Consider the following 20967-nt stretch of genomic DNA (forward strand, 5'->3'; position numbering starts at 1 on the left):
ACATATAGCTTTATTGACTTCCTTTTTTTGTGTTTTATTTTTTAGTGACGCCACCCGGCACTTCCGTTGCTGCAGTTTTCGGGGAATCGCAATACAAGCGCTACGTTTCGTTTTCACATAACCGCAAGGAGGCGATGAGGACGACATTGAAATGTCACAGTGGGATAAAATGTTAAAGAGCTGTAGAGACAACACAACGCCCTCTTCCGAACTAAAAAAGACGATTAATATAGTTAGTGATGGTGGCATTGATGGCAGGAAAGATTCTGCCAGACAGGACTTGGCTATGACTTTTCACTGTCGACCCGTAAAAAGGCGAAAGACTTCATCCAATTCAATCCAAACAAAGCCCCTGCGCTCAAGCTGGTAGTCCCCGTGCCCCAGGATGCCTTCCGACACGTGAAAGAGTTCCTGTTATGCTAGCACAAATCATTTGCATTGCATCAGCTACACCATCTGAAAGTGCTAAATGCATTATCACAAATGCATTTTCCTAAGGAAAGGATAAGCTGTAGCGTTTTCTACGGCTCGCCACTCACACACGTACCCAAGGTGATACCCAAAAGAAGCAGTCGAAGAGGAAGTTAGGGGTGCAGCGGTGCAGGGCAATAAAAGGTTGTCCCGTGCAGCTGGCCAGCAGTCGCCATCTTGACAGCTGAAGAGTTCTGCCGTGTACATATTGACGCATATAGAAGACGACGCAAAAGATGACATCTGAGACGACAAGCGCGAGCCTGGAAGTGAAAGAAGCTTGAACGCAAGACTTGTTCTGGTCTACCATTCAAACCATCTATCGCTAGGTCCTCCTTGGTGTTCTACCGAGACGTGACACTGGTGGAGCGCGCTGGGGTATGCATAGGACTCCTTCCGGCAGTCCACAGCGGATCCCAAACGTCGACACGCCTGTCCATCGTGCTAGCCGCCGCCTTCTAGGCCTAGCGCCGGAGTACAGTCACCTACCGAACGACTCCTCAAACGCCCAAGTTCCTCAGACCTCCCAAGCCATGGCACATACCAACCCTACGCCGGTGACACTACAGAACACCAAGGTACCAGAGTGCTTTCGCGGGGAAGCGTTTGAAGATGTGGAGGACTGGCTCGACCAGTTTGAGCGAGTGGCCAAGATAAACCAGTGGAGCGCAGACCAGAAGCTTTGTAATGTTTATTTTGCCCTTCAGGATAATGCTAGAACGTGGTTTGAAAACCACGAGGCCAGCTTATCCACATGGGATGACTTCCGCTGCCAGCTGGTCGACACTTTCGCGAGAACTGACCGACGGGACAATGCGCTGCGCCTGCTTGAAGTGCGCATCCAGAAGCCAAATGAGAGCGTGGCTATGTTTGCGGAAGACATGGCTCGCCTTTTTCGCCGTGCCGACCCTGATATGAGTGAGCCAAGGAAGCTACGGCATCTCATGCATGGTGTAAAAGAACAGGTGTTTGCCGGCTTGGTACGCAACCCACCTAAAACGGTGAGAGAGTTCGTTAAGGACGCTACTGCTATAGAGCGAGCCCTACAAGACCGGTGCCGCCAGTACAACCGACCCGTTAACTGTGCTTCGACGACTGCGGCGGCGCTGAATGCAACCGATAGGACCGCTCTTCGAGACCTCATTAGAGAAATTGTCCTTGAGGAGCTCCAGCGAATTACGGCTACGAAGGCTCAGTCATCACAGGCCCTCGTGGAAACCGTCAGGAATGAAATTCGGTATGCCTTATCACCGTCTGCACCATGTAACCAGTCTCACCCCGTCGACAACGCGGCAGCTATTTCGGAGCCATACCACGCTCCACAACCGGTCAGCTTCACGGCCGACGTTCCTGCACCTTACCAGGAGCAGCAACATGAGAGCTATGCCGCAGTCCTTCGTCGCCCGCCTCCAGACTACGCCCCATCGAGCTCATCGAGCCGTCAGGAGACGCGACTCTTCCATGGACCTCAGTGGGCGCCTTCCAGGCGCTTTCAACCACGCCGAACTGACAGGTGGCGCAGTTATGATAACCGGCCACTCTGTTTCTACTGCGGACAACCTGGCCACGTGTATCGGTACTGCCGCTACCGCGAAGAGGGGCAAGCCTTTCCGCCTGCTTCTGCTCGCCAACACTTCAATGCCGACACTGCCCAAATCGAGGACGACCCTCCGGTCAGCAGGGAAAACAAGTCCCGGGGCTTCCGCCGCCGCTCCTCCCCATCACCACAGCGTTATCCTTCGCCAATGCGCCGTAGCATTGCTGACGCTAGCGGACAGCGGTCCCCGAGCCCTCACCGGGGAAACTAACAGCCGCAACCTCGCGAGGGGAGGTTGCAACCAGTCGAAAAATGCCAAACCCCTCACCACCGCCGCAACCGCCGACAACCTGTGCTTCTGACGCCGCTGTTAACATTAACATTGACATCGCCGCACTACCGCCGAAAATGCCGCCTACATTACCGCCGAAAATGCCGCACCAGATGAGCAGCCCCGACGACGAAGCTGACAGCGCCGACCTTGCTGCACTTCCGCCGCAAATGCCGAAAAAGACGAACAACCTGGATGAAATTGTTAGTGCTGACCTCGCCGTTTCTATTGACGGGCTGGAGGTACATGCTCTAGTGGATACCGGAGCGGATTTTTCAATTATTAGCCAGAAACTGGCTGATACGCTGCGTAAAGTAAGAACTGAATGGACTGGGCCAGTAATTAGAAGTGCTGGGGGTCAGCTACTGGCACCGACAGGGAAGTGCACTGCCCGGATAGCAATAGGAAACGCGGTGTTTGTCGGCAGTTTCGTTATTCTCCCTGACTGTTGCAAAGACCTCATCTTGGGCATGGACTTTCTGCGCCTTCATGGGGCTGTAATCAGCATTCGAGATAGCGTCGTTGCCTTCACCAAGAATCATGGAGACCTTGGTTATGCGGAAGTACCACTGATGCCCTTACGCGTCGCCAAGGAGACGGTGACATTACCTCCGCGATCATGCTCTCTTGTTCAAGTGAAGTGCGACGTGGCGCACACCGGCGATGGAATCGCCGAAAGGGCAGTCACCCTGGTACTAAGCCGAGGTGTTTCTATAGCTCGGGGGCTAGTCAACTTGACCGATGGACAGACCGAAGTGCTGCTGACAAACTTCAGCGACGAGCGTCAGCAAATTCCGAAAGGCACAACTGTGGCCTTTTTCGACAGCATCCTAAATGCGCAGCACTGCTTCTCACTGCAACAGGAAGAGCCAATGTGCAAGACACCCGTAACCATCGTCGATGTGAGTCCAAATTTGTCTTCTTCAGAACGGGACCGCCTTTTGGATCTCATAGATCAATTTCGAGACTGCTTTGCTTCCGAATCACGGGTCGGCCAAACGCCCTTGACAAAACATCGAATCATTACGGATGACTCGATTCGCCCAATTCGACAAAATCCTTACCGTGTGGCTCCGAAAGAACGCGAAGCCATTCAGCGCCAGGTGGCCGAAATGCTTAGAGACGACGTTATCCAGCCGTCACAGAGCCCCTGGGCTTCCCCCGTGGTGCTTGTTAAAAAGAAGGACGGCAGCTTACGATTTTGCATAGACTACCGCAAGCTCAACCAAGTGACTAAAAAAGACGTGTACCCTCTTCCTCGCATCGACGATTCCCTTGATCGCCTACGAAATGCACGTTACTTCTCATCAATGGACTTGAAAAGTGGATATTGGCAGATAGAAGTAGATGAGAGGGATCGGGAGAAGACAGCATTCGTCACTCCCGACGGATTGTATGAGTTCAAGGTGCTTCCGTTCGGTTTGTGCTCTGCACCAGCAACATTTCAGAGGCTGATGGACACTGTGCTCTCGGGACTTAAGTGGCAAACATGCCTGGTGTATCTTGACGACGTGATTGTGTTTTCGGCCACATTTGAAGAGCATCTACGCCGTTTGCTAGCTGTGTTTCAGGCCATACGATCTGCAGGCCTCACCCTAAAGCCCGAGAAGTGCCACTTCGGTTACGAGGAGCTGCAGTTCTTAGGCCACGTCGTTAGCCAAGAAGGTGTGCGGCCTGATCCTGAAAAGCTATCCGCAGTCGCCAAGTTCCCAACACCTACGGACAAAAAGACATTACGGCGCTTCCTGGGTCTTTGCGCCTATTATCGTCGGTTTATTGCTGGCTTCTCACGAATTGCCTGGCCATTAACTTCGTTGACGCGTGACAACGCTGTCTTTAGCTGGGGTGAAGAGCAGCAACAAGCTTTTAATGAGCTGCGGAGGCGTTTACAGACACCACCTGTTCTGGCACACTTTGATGACGACGCCCCTACACTGCTTCATACGGATGCCAGCAACGTGGGCTTGGGTGCTGTGCTGGTGCAGCGCCAGGATGGTGTGGAAAAAGTAATTGCTTACGCCAGCAGGACCCTATCTAAAGCGGAAGCGAACTACTCGACAACCGAAAAAGAATGCCTTGCAGTGGTATGGGCAGTTATGAAGTTCCGCCCTTATTTGTACGCTCGCCCCTTTGAAGTCGTTAGCGACCATCACTCTCTCTGTTGGCTGACGAACCTAAAGGACCCTTCAGGGAGACTCGCGCGTTGGAGCCTTCGATTACAAGAATTTGACATGGCCATTATTTACAAATCTGGAAGGAAGCACACGGATGCTGATTGCCTTTCACGAGCGCCGGTCGAGCCTTCCACTATGACCGATGAAGGCACTGCGTTTTTAGGTGTCATAGATGACGCAACGCTTTCCCAACAGCAGCGGGAGGACCAGCAATTGCTCCCTCTTATTGATTTCTTGGAAAAGCGAACTACGGTTGTGCCTAAGACTTTCGCCCGAGTAATGCCTTCGTTCTTTATTCGCAACAACGTACTTTACAAGAAGAACTTCCGCCCAGGGGGAAACAGTCATTTACTCGTCGTCCCATCAGCTCTCCGCAGTGAAGTTTTGCAAGCGTGTCACGACGAGCCAACCGCCGGTCACCTAGGCTACACCCGCACTTTGGCTAGAGTACAGCATGGATACTACTGGCCAAAACTGCCGGCGACAGTGAAACACTATGTACGTACGTGCATAGACTGCCAGCGCCGTAAATCACCTCCTGTAAAACCAGCTGGCCTACTCCACCCTCTTCAAGTGCCAACGACACCTTTTAAACAAATCGGCATGGACCTCCTGGGACCATTTCCGACGTCCACAGCCGGGAATAAATGGATAATTGTCGCCACCGATTATCTAACCCGCTACGCGGAGACCAAGGCTCTGCCAAGGGGTACCGCCGCTGAAGCAGCTCGGTTCTTTGTTGAGAACATTGTCCTGAGGCATGGCGCCCCGGCACTCATTATAACAGACCGAGGAACTGCATTTACGGCCGAACTTTTGGAGACCGTTCTCCGCCTCAGTGGCACCAGTCATCGTAAAACTACAGCCTATCACCCCCAAACCAATGGGTTGACGGAACGTCTCAATAAGACCATCGCAGACATGCTTTGCATGTACGTCGACGTGAACCACAAAAATTGGGACGAAATTCTTCCCTACGTCACGTTCGCCTACAATACGGCACGCCAAGACACCACTCGTATGACACCATTCAGCCTCCTTCACGGGCGACCAGTAACAACTATGCTGGATGCAATGTTGCTCCCAAATGCTGACACCGATGATCTCGATCAGGACGCCGAGGAATTCGCTCAACGTGCAGAGGAAGCTCGACAACTAGCGCGTGTGCGAATCAAAAATCAGCAAGAGCATGATGCACGACGCTACAATCAGAGACACCGACATGTCATGTACGAACCTGGCGACAAAGTGTGGGTCTGGACTCCTATTCGCCGCCGTGGACTCTCCGAAAAATTATTGCGGCGATACTTCGGGCCCTATGTTGTCCAGCGACGTTTAACCGACGTCACTTATGAGGTGGTGCCAGACAAGGTGTCGACATCAAAGCGACGCCAGCAACAAGCAGACGTCGTCCACGTTGTGCGTATGAAGCCGTACAACTCGGACTGACCTCATCGAGACGATGCTTCCTGAGGAGGGGGGCAAATGACGCATATAGAAGACGACGCAAAAGATGACATCTGAGACGACAAGCGCGAGCCTGGAAGTGAAAGAAGCTTGAACGCAAGACTTGTTCTGGTCTACCATTCAAACCATCTATCGCTAGGTCCTCCTTGGTGTTCTACCGAGACGTGACAATATGAAAGGCCAACGCGGAGTTCAGATTGGCACCGAGGTAAGGAACCGCTCATATTCTTCGTATTCTACAGCAGGCTGCGCTCGGTATACGTTGACTAAGGCATTGTGTAATTAAAGCTATTTTCGGGAATCTGTTCCAGGTCACAGGCGTAAGTATACTGGCTTTTAGTATAATTGCGTTTCCCAGCTTCTTTGTCGAGGCTCCTGTGTGAGCGACAGAACGTTGCGAACAACGGCGCGTCTCCGTTTATTCTTGACCGCTGATTTCGCGCTGACAGCTGCCTTCACTAACCGAACAGTAGCGTAGGCGACATTCAAAACGCCATTCTTTGCTAATACCGATGCCCTTTCGCCGCATTGCGGCGATTTCAGCTTTTTGTCTCTGCCTCTCACTCGCTTCCAGACAGAGTGGGGACTTAGGCAGGGAAGGGGGTTGACAGATGCATTTGAAGAATGCTTAACCCGTGCTCTGAGTTTGAAAAGCGACGCAATTCATAGGGATGGAGTGTTTTTAAGCTTTGCCAGTTTCGTGGTGAGCCACATGAGGCGTACGACCGGCAGGAAAGGCAGTTCCGCTATAGCATTCCGTAAAAAAAAGAAAGAAAAAAAAAAGTAGAGAGAGAGAGAGCGAGAAACTGCAGTGTTGTTGCTGCACACGACATATCGCTGCTTGTAGAGGTTTTGTTAGCAAGGCTGGGCCGCACAATGGAAATTTTTCTTGTCGCGTGTTTGTTCAAGTGCAATATATATTTATAATTGGTTTACAGGAAAGGAAAGGCGCAGTATCTGTCACACTCCCTCCGGTTGAAGAACAGAAAAATAACCCAGCTGGTGAGTCATTGAATAAATAAAAAAAGAGCGGTGCGACGATGGACACGAGAGAATAAGAGGGCCCATCTTTTCTCGTTTCCGTCATCGCGGCGCTGTTCTTTAGTTATTCAATGCCTGGCTCCGGCAAGTGTGAGTTTGGACGGAGCACCGTCGCTCCTATCGCGTGCCGTTCCTTGGCGTGCGTTCAAGTGCGTGATTGCAGAGTGTAAGTACGCTAGACATAGAGAACGCATTTGGCGCATGCGAGATAATGACCATGAGCGAAGGAAGTATTTCGCCTTTAAAAACAAACGAACGATACAGATCTTTGCCACAGTTCTGCGAAGGTTCGAGAACTCGTGATGTAAAACAGTGCACTTTTCGCGCTTACTGGAATCCAAGCCCAAAAGTAGTCCTGTGCCCTCCTTTGCGGCGCCGACACTCCTGAGCCGGGGGGGGGGGGGGGGGGGGGGGAAGGCTGATTTGCATGGTTCTCAGTCACTGCCGGCCATTGCCGGGGGCGACGCACGATGAACCATCGACCTGTGTTGTCAAGATGTGCTGCACGCATCCCTCATACTCCACGCTATGTCGCGCGCGCTTTAACCCTTTGGTTAGGGTCTCGCTGCGGTAGAACAGTGCTTAGGGCGCTGGACTGCTGTACCCAGGGAATCGGGATCTAATCCGGGCCGTGGCGGCTGTTTTTCGACGGAGGCGAAAATCAAGACGCCCGTTTGCTGTGTGATGTCAGTACGCAGAGAACGCTGCAGGAGGTCGAAATTTTTGGAGCCCTCCACTACGGCGTCTCTCTCGGATAGAGTTGCTTCGGGGCGTTAACCGCATTAAAAAAACCAAACCTCTGGTTGGCCGGGAGGCCTGCGAGCGCCCTTAGCTCCGCCGCGAATGCGTCTGCAGTATTTGCCTTGCGCGTGGAGCGACGTGCCCGCTTTTGGTTGTTTCGACAGGAATGCAAGCTTTACTAATGTCTGGGGGATTAGTGTAGTGTTTCATGATGCTGTTAATCACCTGCACTTTACTTCCTTTGGAGCCAGAGCAGAGTTGTGCAGTGAATGCTGGCTGGCTGTGTCCTCAACTTGATCTGGCCCGAATCTACGACACGTTGGTATCTACAGAATACTTACACATATTTACATAAGCATAATATCCATGCTTACTGCGCGTGTGATAGCACTACTAGCACTAAAATACGCTTAAAAATTGGAAGCACCTCGGGCTTCCACAACAAACTTCGGGACTCTTAAGCCGCACGGTTGACGCGACATAGTTGGCGGCTCCCTGTGCAGTTGCCCTTGCGGCTCCTCGTTGCGCGTATAGGCACTCTGCTACTCACTCCATCACGTATTTCTATGTGTGGCTCTCCATCACCTCACACGTGCACATAATCCACACGAAAGTGTGTGCGTGGAAGTAGCTTGTCCCCTCCCTATGGATGCTTCCCATTGCATCCCTTGTCACCGTCTCATTTAAAGGAGCTGCCCTAGTTGTACCCCCTGGAAACTCGGCCATGTCAGGTGGCTTCGTGACGTCACACAACCCGCCGGCTAATCACCTGGCAGAAGCGAGCGCGTGATTTTTTACTCGCAGCGCCAATGCCGGACTTTCGAAAGAGCGAGGCCTTAAAAGGAAAAAAAAAAGTAACCCCAAAGAACCACTCTTGCCACAGGAGCTAAATACAGTCAGCCAAGTAGGTGCGAGAAAACCCTGCAAAGTACTCGAACAGTGAGGTTTTTCGAGAACGTGACAGTCGTCGGCCGTCGGCAACAATATATGCCCAAGCGGCGCCTCATCCTTGATGCCATCGCGCCTGCTCTGCAGCTAATTTTCATTTTTATTTAATTCTTTACACTTAAGCATAGATCGGCTCTGGCAGGAGGTCATGCATATACGGTGTAAATGCATTGCATGACAAGGAAATAAAGGCAAAGGTAATATATAACATGAAAAAAAGTAAAAAAAAAAATAATTAGAAGCATGCTTAAGCTGCAGGCATGTCTAACTAGAAGGAAACGTTTTGAAAATAGACGTGTTTAGTCGTCATCACCGAGGATGTACAAATTGAGGCTGCGGCTGATAGACCAAGAATGATGTATAGAAAGCAAACTCTTCGAAATGTTTGCTTAGAATGCTCTCTAATGAAGGTTAAAGATGAAATAGTGTTTTGTAAAGTTCTAACGCTTAGACCTTTCAATGACATTCACGCCCCATTTTTGTTATTCTTTTTAATACTTTTATATTTTTATTACGGTGTACAGTATACTGTATTTTCGATGCAAAGAGTGTATAGAGAGCACGCGTGTATTTATGTACCACGACTCGCATGCGTACCTTGTACTGTGGGCCACTTTGAAATCTGTGCCCCACTCAAGCAGAAGTAGGCTTTAGCGGCTAAGAGTATAATGTACATGAATTGAACCGGGAATAAATGATTAACTGTTACAAAAAACTTCAGGTTTCCCCCTGTATCAAAGGCACGTTTGTCGCGTCGAGACAGTTTCAGCATCCAGAAAATACGTGCCCCGCTTCTATGCTAGAGAGGCTGTGATGGAGCTGCAATACCCCATACTTTTTGTGCGGATGGTGGAAGAGTTACGGGAGGAGTAACTACCAACAGTAACGGTTTGGAGTTTTTAGTGGAGAAACAGTTGGCTTTTGAGAGATTTAGAAAAAGTACAACTGCCTGCTGGTCAATCAGTAAATGGTTTACAGGCAGGAGAAGGGGGAATGGTCACAGTAAATTAGTGAACAGCTGTTAAATACGCTGAAATTTTTGTATTTGTAGTAAACAGTGATGGCGTCACAGGTGATCAGGTTAATCGCCCACTGTTTCGAAGTTCTTCCTAAGAAAAAAAGTTCTGGGTTGAGATGGGAATAGAACAGGGCATTAGATCGCGAATCAAAACCGCTGCTGTTTGATAGGCCACCGGGGTGCATGCTCTTGGCTTGCTTTGCGTGTTTTGCGGAGAATAAGAAAGAATGCGCGGTTCAGGCAGGCCTGTGACAATTTTTTTTTCATTTGCTTTTGTATTTCCTTAAATTTTAAGTTATACTTTAATTACTTAAATGAGTCCAGTTGAAAGCTTAGCGTCAATGTCGTCACGTTCTGCTTTCTGAAAGTATACTGAAAAGTGTGGGTTCTACGGCCGCTGGAAGGCGTGAAAAAAAAAAAAAAAAAAAGCTCGCCGATTTCTCTTTGCTTAGGCATCGACGTAGATAAAACAGCGCGGTGGCACGAATAATCTCCTTCTTTTTCATGCTTTCTGAAACTGAGCGACAGGAACAGCATCAGCAGCAGCTGTACTTAAAAATAAGTGCTCATCTTCCAGTCTCTTACGCTGCAACATCGCAAAAGCGCCTTATACAAAAAGAAAAAGAAATCTAGTGGGAAATGGGTAAATTATTCAACTTCTAAAATCAGCTGAGTTAATTGTTTTTCTTTTCAGTGAGTTTGGGTGTCTGCATTCGCGTGAACGGGTGCTGATCGTTGTTTTGTTCATGAAAGTGTGGCTGTCCACAGCGGAATTGTACATCTCTAAGTAGCTTTTTGTCTGCTCCACAACATAACCTTAGGCCGTGTATTGGCAACTGCCCCCTCCCTCCCACCATGGCTACCGCGCAACATACCTCCTCGAATTCTATCTCCCTTTGTGAGAGGCTTCTAATCAAGCATCGTCCCCTCTCAGGGTCGCTGAAGAACTGGATACTGACCTTCGCAAACTGGTCGTCAACATGTCTACTACCACTGGCAACAACAACAACAAGCAAGCAACAATTTAGCGGTAAGTGCATACTTATCGTGAATTCCAATCGCAGAACCAGAGCGGGTAATCACCCACCGTTTCGAAGTTCTTCCTAAGAAAGCGTTCTAGGTTGAGATGGGAATAGAACCGGACATTAGATCGCGAATCAAAACCGCTACTGTTAAATAGACCACCGGGGTGCATCCTCTTGGCTTGCTTTGCGTGTTTCGTGGGGAATAAGATAAAAATGCGGTTCAGGCAGGCCTGTGGCGAATTTCGTTTTTCCTTTCATTTTTATTTCCTTAAATTTAAGTTATATTTTAATTCCTTGAATAAGTCCAGTTGAAATCTTAGCGTCAATGCCGTCGCGGTCTGCCTTCTAAAACTATACTGAAGAGTTTGTAAGCTTTCGGGGGTTCTACGCCCGCTGGAACAAGTGAAAAAAAAAAAAGAGCTCGCCGATTGCTCTTTGCCTAGGCATCGAGGTAGATAAAACGGAGCGGTGGCCCGAAAATTTCTTTTTTCATGCTTTTCGAAACTAGGCGACAGGAACAGCATTAGCAGCACCTGTACTTAAAAATGAGTGCTCATCATCCAGTCTCTTACGCTGCAACATCGCAAAAGCGCCTTATACAAGAAGAAAAAGAAATTTAGTGGGAAATTGGTAAATTATCCAACATCTGAAATCAGCTGAGTTCATTCTTCTTTTCATTGAGCCTGGATGTCTGCATTTGCGTGAACGGGTGCTGATCGTTGTTTTGTTCATGAAAGTGTGGCTGTCCACTGCGGAATTGTACATCTCTAAGTAGCTTTTTAGCTGCTCCACAACATAACCTTAGGCAGTGTCGTGGCAAGTGCCCCATCCCTCCCATCATGGCTACCGCGCAACATACCTCCTCAGGCGTTGAGCATGCGTTCGGACTCGGGGTTTGGAACCGTGGCCTCCGCACTGTAGCTTGCGCCCCACCGGAACTGATTGAGGCGGCCACGTTGAATACTCATGCTCCGGCCGGAGCAAGTAGGTGGGGCTCACGAAGTGGCGGAGGAAAAACTCTTCATCCCTTGCGCTTGCCTAGCTCCGCTTCATGCGCGTACCGTATCGTCTGTTTGTAACCTGTATCGGATCTGCTTTGCTCCCGCTGCTTATCGAGATGTTGACATAATCTACGCGATTATTTCATTCACGGTCGTGCAGCTGAACGCAGGCGCACTTGATAGCTTTTCGACACTTTTTTGAATAAAACAAAGCCGCGGTACAATGCTTTCAGCCCCTCAAGCCGTAGCAATAATTGCATGGCTTCATGTTCATGAGATAGAAGTACATAAAGACAGGTTTGCGGTCTCTCTTTGAGCTGTGGCTGCTCTCCGACTTGCTGTCCCCAACAGAGAGCGCGAGTGCGCCAGTTCGCGTCGAGAATTTGAGCCAAAAGCGGCGGCAAGTACTGATCGTCTGCTACAAAGCGCAGAGGGCGGAGCCAGCGCGAACAAGACAGGCGGGCGGAAATGGAGACCGCCGCTGAAGGAACATGACACAAAAACTTCCGGCTGCCTCTGCTAATGTCGGCGGGGTAGTCTTGACAGCTCCACGGAGCTACCTTGCCTCGGAGATTGGTCCCCATCTGCGCTTGGAATACATGATCCGTGCTCCTAATATACGTTTGGAATACAAATGCTCTGAATATACCAGGAAACGTTGCTCTGGAAGCGCTCCAGCTCTGCGATTGGTAGTATATTCTCTAGAATAATGCTTTTATTAGTCAATATTTCTGTTTTTCTCTAACATTGTATTAATGACCATGCCTGCTTGCTATTCACTTCTCTTGCGCAGAAATTCTTTGCCGCGAAGCATTCTTGCGGTGGTACACTGGGGAGTGCATGGACGAATCGGAGTGAACAACCTGATTTCCGGATACTTACAGTACAAGGAGACTTCAGTTGCAGTCGAAGCAAAGTTCGACGCGTCTGAAAAATAAAGTTTTGTCATTGCTTTTAGTTGTGTGTTCTGGTTCTTGTCTTATTTCGCCGAACAACGTTGTTTTTCTGTCGATAGCGTCTCCTCCTATCCTAAGTGGATTGTTCTTACCTCTTATACCTTGCCAAACAGATCGGACGCCCCATCGGGCATTACTTGGAATGGGTAGCGGGTGCGTGCAATGATCCTCGTGACGTAGAGCTGTAGAGAAACAGGTACATTGCTTCCTTGTACTTGTGGTTAGCGCACATTTGGAATTTTTTCACCTCGCTGCAAATCTTTAGTTATGCAGCCAAGGCTTTGAGGTGATGCCAGCACGTGTTAGGTGTTAGGTTCAGCTGGTGTACATATATTTAGCCCAGTTTGTGTCAAACGATAACTCAATGTTAAAATAAATATCTTATTTGCTCCCAATCTACTCTGCTCTCAGGTCTTTGAACGATCATAGCCACAATTATTAGCAAAAAGCAGCACCAGCAGATAAGATAAACGCACACTTAGGAGTGCAGCAAGCAGCGCGATTATAGCCCATGGATTCATTCAATCAGTCCCACCTTTAGTCGCTGCTCAGGATAAATTTTGGCGGGAAATAGGGGTTCGAAATTAAAATTCGAAAACATTGATTATTTACTCGCATTTACACTTGCTGGCAATTCTCCATTCGGCTACCGTTCGAGGTGAATCGCGTCTAGGCGAGCTGTCTCCTACCCAGCGGGATAAAAGTGTCATGGTTTTATGAAATGCCAATAGCCTAGTTCTCCTAATCGGTACGATAAACTTGCTATTTGCAGCCGCTGAAAACAGCAAGTAAAATCAAAGGCTCTTCAACAAATGTGTTGCGGTCTTTTAAAAACTATTTTTGTTTCATCCTTTATGTATACGCCCATTGCTTAACCTGTGGATGATTTTGGAACAAACTTGAGGCAGTTAACATTAACTAAAACGGATGATTTTACTGATTGCGAAGGCAGAGACGTTGATCGGAAAGAAAAATATCTGGCCTGCTAACTGTGCGCTGCCAGAAGGCGAAGAGTGGCAGAATGTGGTGACCGGAGGTAGGAAATATATACGTTAGTTCGCATGACAATCGCGTGACAAGTCCCGTACCTCAAGAAGCGAGAAAAAGCCCAAATCTCCAAGTATCGGCTCAAGTGCTTAGGGATAAGTCTTAAAGAAGCGGCCGACTACCAAACATTTCAAGAAGGCGGTTAACGTTAATATGTCGCCTAAATAAAGCAGGGACACCATGGAGGCCGCTGTGCAGTAACATGAAAGCGCGATGTCTAGACGCAGTCAAGAGAGCAAGCGTGCATGGGGGAGAAGGATTCCACGCGGAATAGAAAATGTTGCCGGATCTAGCCTTTGAAGACGGGTGTGTCAAACATCTGGAAGGGCCCAGTATCTCGCCTTCGCACTCCTCGTAAAGTTCGAATGGAGTCTTGTGGCGTCCTTTCAAGAGGCAGGAAAATTCTAGTCCGTTATTGTATCGCTATTTCTGAAAAGGCACTTCCACTTTGAAGCCCCTGTTGCGTGTCGAGGGTCCTGTATTGGCTGTGGCTCGGGTCCTCTGGGGGACTGACCCGCAGTAGCGAAGAAGAGACATTGGCTCAGGAACAGAGTATATTAAGAAAACTGTATTCTCATTATTAACAGAAAGAGAAGCATAGAAGTAGACGTTACATGGCAACGACAGAGACCACAAAGGGGAAAGAGAAGAACAATGGGGTCGGGCGCTCTTATATAGAGTTCAGTCCTTCAGATCACGCCCTTTTACACCAATCAGCGGGGCTCTCTCTTCTGCGCTGACGCTGCGAACACTCGAAGAGGCGGATGGGTCCAAGCCCGTTGCTGGGGGCTCTTCTTTATAATTTGTTGTTCTCACACAAACACACGCGCAGCCGTCATGTGCCTCAAGCATTTCACGCAGGGAGGCAATCGCTGTTCGGGCAAGTATCCGAGTTTCGTAGGTCCAAGTCGAAGGGAGGGGGGGATGTGCTCTACCGCTTCCGCCGCGACGGTACAATAGTCCCAACCTTTGTATACCCGTCTCGGATGGCGGTGTGGATGCGCTGTTGGAGAACGCAGCCATGCAGAATGGTGTTTTCGCTGAAGCCACAAATGCCGACTGCTGGCACCACGTCGTCGCCTCGAGGCAGCGGCATCGACGGTACGGCTTGCTGGGAACGCTCGGGTTTTCGGATGGAATTCGTTCGGCAAACAGCGGGGTCCTCAAACTCAACACCCCATAGAAGGCAATGCTTTACGTCACTAGCTAAGAACTGCCTAAAATTTCTTATTTGTACAGCAGGCAAATCATGCCAAATATTAACGAATAAAAATAAAAATTAATTTTTTGCTGAAATAAAGCACATTGCACACAGGTTATCTAACCAGCTCAAAAGCAGGGAGCATTCGTTTCGTTCTGACAATGATGGAACAAACGTGCACAAGGAAAGATGAGTGCGGTCGCACACGTTGCTGGCCACGGTATGTCAGGCTACTAAAGAAAAAAAAAAACATACACCTGTCTTCACTGAGTACAGTGCTAGTGCGGGTCTCTTCTAACGCTCTCGGCTCTCGTGTGAGTGTATTCCTACGTTTCTCGTATTTGGAAAATTGTGATTATTGTCTTCGTAACTTCTCGATCAGCTATAAATTTTCCCAAGCACATATTTCGTGTGACTTCTCTTCATGTTATAGGCCTCTGAAATCACAGTAGAGGTCCGTTTTAATTTTTATTGTTGTTTTCATTTTTAAGATTTTGAGCTGAAGTTGCACTGGAAGTTTTTCCGTTTTCATGGGCAGGATGTTCAAGGATGAGTGCTTTCGGCTCTCGAAAAATCTAACCCCACTATAGGGGTTTATGTGCCATTATATATGTTTCTTGGTACACTCAGCCACTTTATGATGGAGGCGAAAAGCAAGGTGTTAACCGTGTTCTGTGCGATGTCGATCAGTACACGTTAAAGTACCTCAGACGCTTGAAATGTTTGGAGCCCCCCCAACACGGCGTTTTTCATAGCCTGAGTCGCTTTGTGACGTTAAACCCGACTAACCAAAGCAAAGCAAGCTCTTTATTTTAAATAACTTTGTTTTTGTTTCAAAAGCAACACTACGACAGCCAAAGCGAGACCTCGGATGGCCGCAGCTAGTCGTGAAGAGGCGTGGCTACGAGAAGAAGACGAAGAAGAAGACAAAGAAGAACAAGAAGAAAAAGAAGGAGGAGAAGAAGAAGAAGATGACGAAGAAGAACGCTCGGTCACCTGTAGTTAATGCTTTCGCTCCACATTCGATTCAGCAGCATTGAACCCTTCTCATTTTTTTTCTTAGAAGGCATAAAGGAAGTCAAAAAGGAAAAAAAAAACGTGGGCTATTAAATAAATGAGAAAACGTTAGGAGATCGAATAAAGGCGAGGAAGGTGGGATGATGAGGAGGTGGGAGTTCGTCTAAGCAATAAGTGAGGATGGGCTGTTTGGCGGGAGTTTCGCTGCTGCTAGGTTACGGATTCTTATTGGCTTCAGTGGCGGGCAAACCCACAAGTTGTGAATAACTGCCTTAGTGTTTTGGGAGAGACATACAAGGCATCCTAGGCGGGGATATGAAGTGCTGAAATTGAGGCCATGTACAGGTGACGGCACGACTAAGGGCAACCCCGATCCGGATCTTCCGATGAGCAACCTCCTCTGCACGGGTAAGACCGCGGAAGAGGGTTACTGCAGCACACGGAGGGACGAGAGATCATGCTCGGCGCCGGGTGTGGTCTTTTCTTGCGAGGAGAGTAGCATCGTCCCATCTCAGGAACCGAGGTATTTATGAAGGTAGGGTCACCAGGCGGTCTGCAAAATCTGCAGAGCTGTCTGAACTTAGTAGGTCACATGGGAGCCAGTAATTTTCAATAGGTTGCGGGATAAGAGTGGCCAGCCGATGTATGTTCTGACATATTTAAGGCCTGCAACTGGCGTGCAGGAGTAGTAGTGTTGCTTGAAGAGCGTCAGCGCGGATGACAATATGTGAGCCGTAGAAAGCAAGGTAACGGCGGCTACAGAAGGAAGCGCTTCTCGGGTGAGCCTGACGTGCGCTTTCGTTCACTTCGTCATCGGCGTGGCTGCGTTGACGGCTCTCGTCGCCCAGCATCTGGCATCACGCCACGTGAGTGAAGAAAACGTCTACACCTCGGACGAGTGTTCCAGTCTCGAGTAGGCCCTCCTGGCCGGCCTTATCCTCTACGTTGATTCCTGCGTCAGCTTTTACTAGTACGCCTTTGGTCACGTACGCATCGGTCACGTACGATAGTATCGCGTAGATAAACGAAAACTATTTGAAGCTTCAAAGTTGGCGACAATCGTGTGCATGTACACATAGATTAAGAATAACTAGTGGAGACAACAGTGTGTGGAGGTGGTCGTAGATTGGAAGTAACAGGAGTGCAGACTTTACGAATAAATACACACTGTGATTGCGGATACACTCTAAGTTATGACGCCGCGGTTAAATATCTGGCCACTGCAGAATGCCACATCCTCGTCTTTCTCATTCTAAACGCTAACACGACAAACGAGAGAGGTGCATATAACCGGGAAAGCTCATAACAACCTTTCGCTTCGCTTTACCGTCTGTATCTCCGTAACCACACAGACCTCAGCAGACAGGAGGCAGTAGCCGAGAAGAACATACAGCCGAGGACCTTCAAACACCTAGCAAATTACCGCGAAATCCAGCCCGAAATTTCAAAAATAGCACTGCACCGCTCGCGGAGAAGTCTCTGGCATCATTCATGTGATAAAGAATTGCAAATCACAACTAGAGAAATGTAACACTTGAAACGTAACTTGAAACATAAAGCCGCTCGCCTAGCTCCGCCACCAAACTTGCCCTCGGTCAAACGGTAACGTAGAGTCACGTAACAGCAACGAGGGACCGCCCCGGTGTCGGATGCTGTGAGATTTGTCTCGCCTGTTTCCCACAGCTGGGGACATCCAGGGTTGGGGCCATCATCGAGACAATTTCACCGCACCTGAGCCGGCTAATTGTAACTTTTAATGGCACCCCCTGTCAAGGACAAGGGCCCAACACCATTTCGCATGGCAGCACTTGCTCTTCGAACGATCTGCCGAGCTTCCAAAAGAGCCCCAGCAAGGTGCCTCCGGGCAATAGATGGTGTCGGCGTACTACGGGGTCGTCGGTATGCAAGCTCCCGTAACGTTCTTTAAAAAAAAAAAGAAAAAAAAAAGCACCGGTACGATGCAGCCTAGGAATGCGAGTACAAACTGTGCGTCCCCGCGTCTTCGAGCGCGACCGCAAAGTCCTCGGAAGAGGGGACTGCTTTCCTTCTCTCCCAACGTTTCGGTTCAGCTGGGACCCTGCCCTAGCTGCCTATGTCTCTATGCGGCTGGTTGAGTTCACCAATCACTTTACTTGTCAGCCAATCACGATATAAGCCACCCCTAAATAATCAACCAATACTACACATATCATATACACTCCATCAAGGTGCCTATCATTTTCCGGTATGTTATTTGACTCTTGCTTGAAGTAGCGGCACAGTTTATTGACGATGATGATGATGCACTAGAACGTGAAAGAGCCATCGATCTCGGCAAAGACGTGTCAAGTCAGGAGTTCTGGTGGCCGCTAGGGTGCCTAGTGGCCGCGGCATTATAGCGCTACCCAAATGTTTTCTGACTCGCTCTTGAGAGCTTCATCTCAAACTGGGACGGCTTTTCGGTAGCAGCCCAGTACCCTCCGCGTAAACTTTCCACACACAAAAAAAGTGTTAGGCAAGGAGACACAATCAGTTCACCATTTGCTTCCCATTCACCAATTCATCATTTGCTTAGAGGAAATATTCAGGGATATAGAATGGGATCTCTTATTCTGCGATTCGCTAATGACATTTCTTTCACAAGTAACTCAGGGGACGAATTGCAAGGAATAGTTAACGATCTAGACAGGCAAATAAGAAAGGTAGCCTTAAATCTTAATGTGCGCAAGTGTAAAGTAATATTCAACATCCTCCAAAAGGATCATCAGCCCGGCCGGGGTGGCGCAGTGGTTACGGCGCTCGACTACTGTTCCCGGCCTGTGCGGCCGCTTTTCGGTGGAGGCGAAAACCAAGGCGCCTGTGTACTGTGCGATGTCAGTGCACGGTAAAAAACCCCAGATTGTCGAAATTTCCGGAGTCTCCCACTACGGCGTTTCTCATAGCCTGAGACGCTTTGGGACGTTAAACCTTACAAACCAAACGAGTTTACAATAAGTAGCGAAGTGCTGGAAGTGGTAAGGAATACGTCTACTTAGGACAGGTAGTAGCAGCAGATTCGGACCATGAAAGCGAAATAACTAGGGGAATCAGATTGGAAAAGAGCGCATTTGGCAGCACTCGCAGATCATGAGTGCCAGCTTACCAGTGTTCTTTATCTTACTGGCACTCACTTATAGGACTGAACGTGAAAGCTAACTTAAAAGAACTCAAATTGAGGACCGCGTAGAGAGCTATGAAAATAAAAATGATAGGTCTAAAGTGGAGGGGCAGTTGCTTTCCGAATGCGACCGGTCAGGGAACAAAAGCGAGTTAATGACATTCTGATAGAAATTCGGACAATAAATGGGCATGGGCAAGAAATGCAATACGAAGGAAAAATAACCAGTGGTCGCTTGTAACAAATTGGATTCCAAAGAAGGCAAGCGTAGGAGGGGACGTAGAAATTGAGGTGTGCAGATGAGATTAAGTTTGCGAGGGTCACGCAGATGCAACTAGAGCAGGACCGGGTTAGTTGAACGCATGAAAGAAGGGTATGGAGGGATATGGAAGGCTCTGCCATATTGGGCACTGGTCTGCGTTGGTAGCACAGGAAAGAGTTGATGACTGCTCACGTAAGAACCCAATCAAAACGTGAAAATGTATAATGATGGTAATCCACAATCCGTGTGTATGTCCACAAATATTCCCATGCTGTAGTATCCACACCACAGAACAGTGTGTATGCGCAGCTGTGGCCATGCCGTTCAACGGAAGCAGTGGCCTGGCCCTCGGAGACCGTCGAGCCTCAAAGGCTCGCGGCCGTCTGATTCATCCCACCCCCTACTTTATAGGCTAACAAAGTCAAACAATCAATCTGTCGATCGTAAGGATGACCACTTGTGTCCTTGATAGAACCCTAGTCCTCAGCCTGTTCGAGAACAGCACATTCATATTCCTTCATACAATATCCTCATCATCCGAACTACAGACAAATGCACTTGCAAGTTCATTGATGCTTTTGGTGAGCCAACTTCATCTTCCCGAATGGGCCAATGTTTCAGCTGTCATGCTTTTGACATTACATGTAGGGTGTTCAGAAAAAAGGAAGTATTTTGCCAAGTCAAAAAATTTGCAGGACCAAGCTCTCAGCTGCGGTGAACGTATTCTAATTATCATGCCAATTGACTAAAGCAGACTAAATAACTTATCTCAGCTGGATTCTTTGTCCAAGAGGGAGTTCGAAGCCGTGAACAAGAAGATATCAGCTCTTAAGCGAAGAAAAACTCATTTTATAAAGCTTTGCAGAGCGAGGGAATCCGACTTCATGGCCTAGTGGCTTGGGCGCCCGTCTCGGCTGCGGGAGGAGGTTGGTTCGGAACCCACCGGTGGACATCCGCCCCCGCCCCCTGGGCCCGGCGCCTGGCTTTCAAAATGGTGTGCGTTTGGAAAAGGCTCCTAAACTCCGCTGCGCCCTTTCGAGGACAGAAACAGTTTCGAACACTTCAAACTGCAAAGATGGTTCGAGCTACCGTGGTTCACAGGATTCAAAGGCAAAGCGAGTCCGTTTGTCGCACACATGAATATAAAAGGGGCCACTAATGGGTTTCTGTCGCACGAGACAGATTTAAGGCTGTCTGATGGCGGCACGAATCACTGACCCACCATAGCAACAGCTCGCCAAACATTATCTTTCAGGCTTACATAGAATCACCTGGGCCGAGCCCCTTACCTGTGTAAGAGCTGAGCCCCACACAAGGGAGGACTCCAACGCCGTGGAAGGCTTCTGTACCCATTTCGGTTAGGTTATCCTCTGGTCCACGACAGTGCCGATAACCCTACCAGCGTGCGTGACTGACTAGTCAACTACTACCACAGGTTTGGTGGGTATAACCGAAATGCTCGGGCAGGCAGGGTGGCAACTAACCGTGGTGCACTTCAATGATGTACACTCCTACCAGACGACGTAGCATTCCCGATTTCGGCAACTCTCTTCGTGCCGCGGTCCAAGCGAGAGCCCGACTCTACCAAGCTTTT

General features: G+C 49.0%; 1 protein-coding gene across 1 annotated transcript; it reads left to right on the forward strand.

The window, feature by feature from the left end:
* The first annotated feature begins 402 nt into the window (after positions 1-402).
* On the forward strand, positions 403-15998 carry LOC146204633 (uncharacterized). Its single transcript, XM_084604885.1, has 5 exons — positions 403-676; positions 6151-6188; positions 6919-6982; positions 10663-10758; positions 15799-15998. The coding sequence occupies exons 2-5, from the start codon at positions 6153-6155 to the stop codon at positions 15996-15998; spliced, it is 396 nt and encodes a 131-aa protein (XP_084461011.1). The 5' UTR covers positions 403-676; positions 6151-6152.
* The last annotated feature ends 4969 nt before the right edge of the window (positions 15999-20967 follow it).

Source organism: Amblyomma maculatum, chromosome 1, assembly GCF_055883805.1.
Source record: "Amblyomma maculatum isolate TAMU_Amacu chromosome 1, ASM5588380v1, whole genome shotgun sequence".
Lineage (NCBI taxonomy): Eukaryota > Metazoa > Arthropoda > Arachnida > Ixodida > Ixodidae > Amblyomma > Amblyomma maculatum.

What these genes read in the sequence shown, in the direction of transcription:
- LOC146204633 (XM_084604885.1), top strand. Translation starts at nt 6,153, where the DNA reads ATGAAAGGCCAACGCGGAGTTCAGATTGGCACCGAG. An exon ending in GAGTTCAGATTGGCACCGAG is followed by an intron (nt 6,189 to 6,918) that starts GTAAGGAACCGC and finishes ATTGGTTTACAG; the next exon opens with GAAAGGAAAGGCGCAGTATC. An exon ending in ACAGAAAAATAACCCAGCTG is followed by an intron (nt 6,983 to 10,662) that starts GTGAGTCATTGA and finishes GTCCCCTCTCAG; the next exon opens with GGTCGCTGAAGAACTGGATA.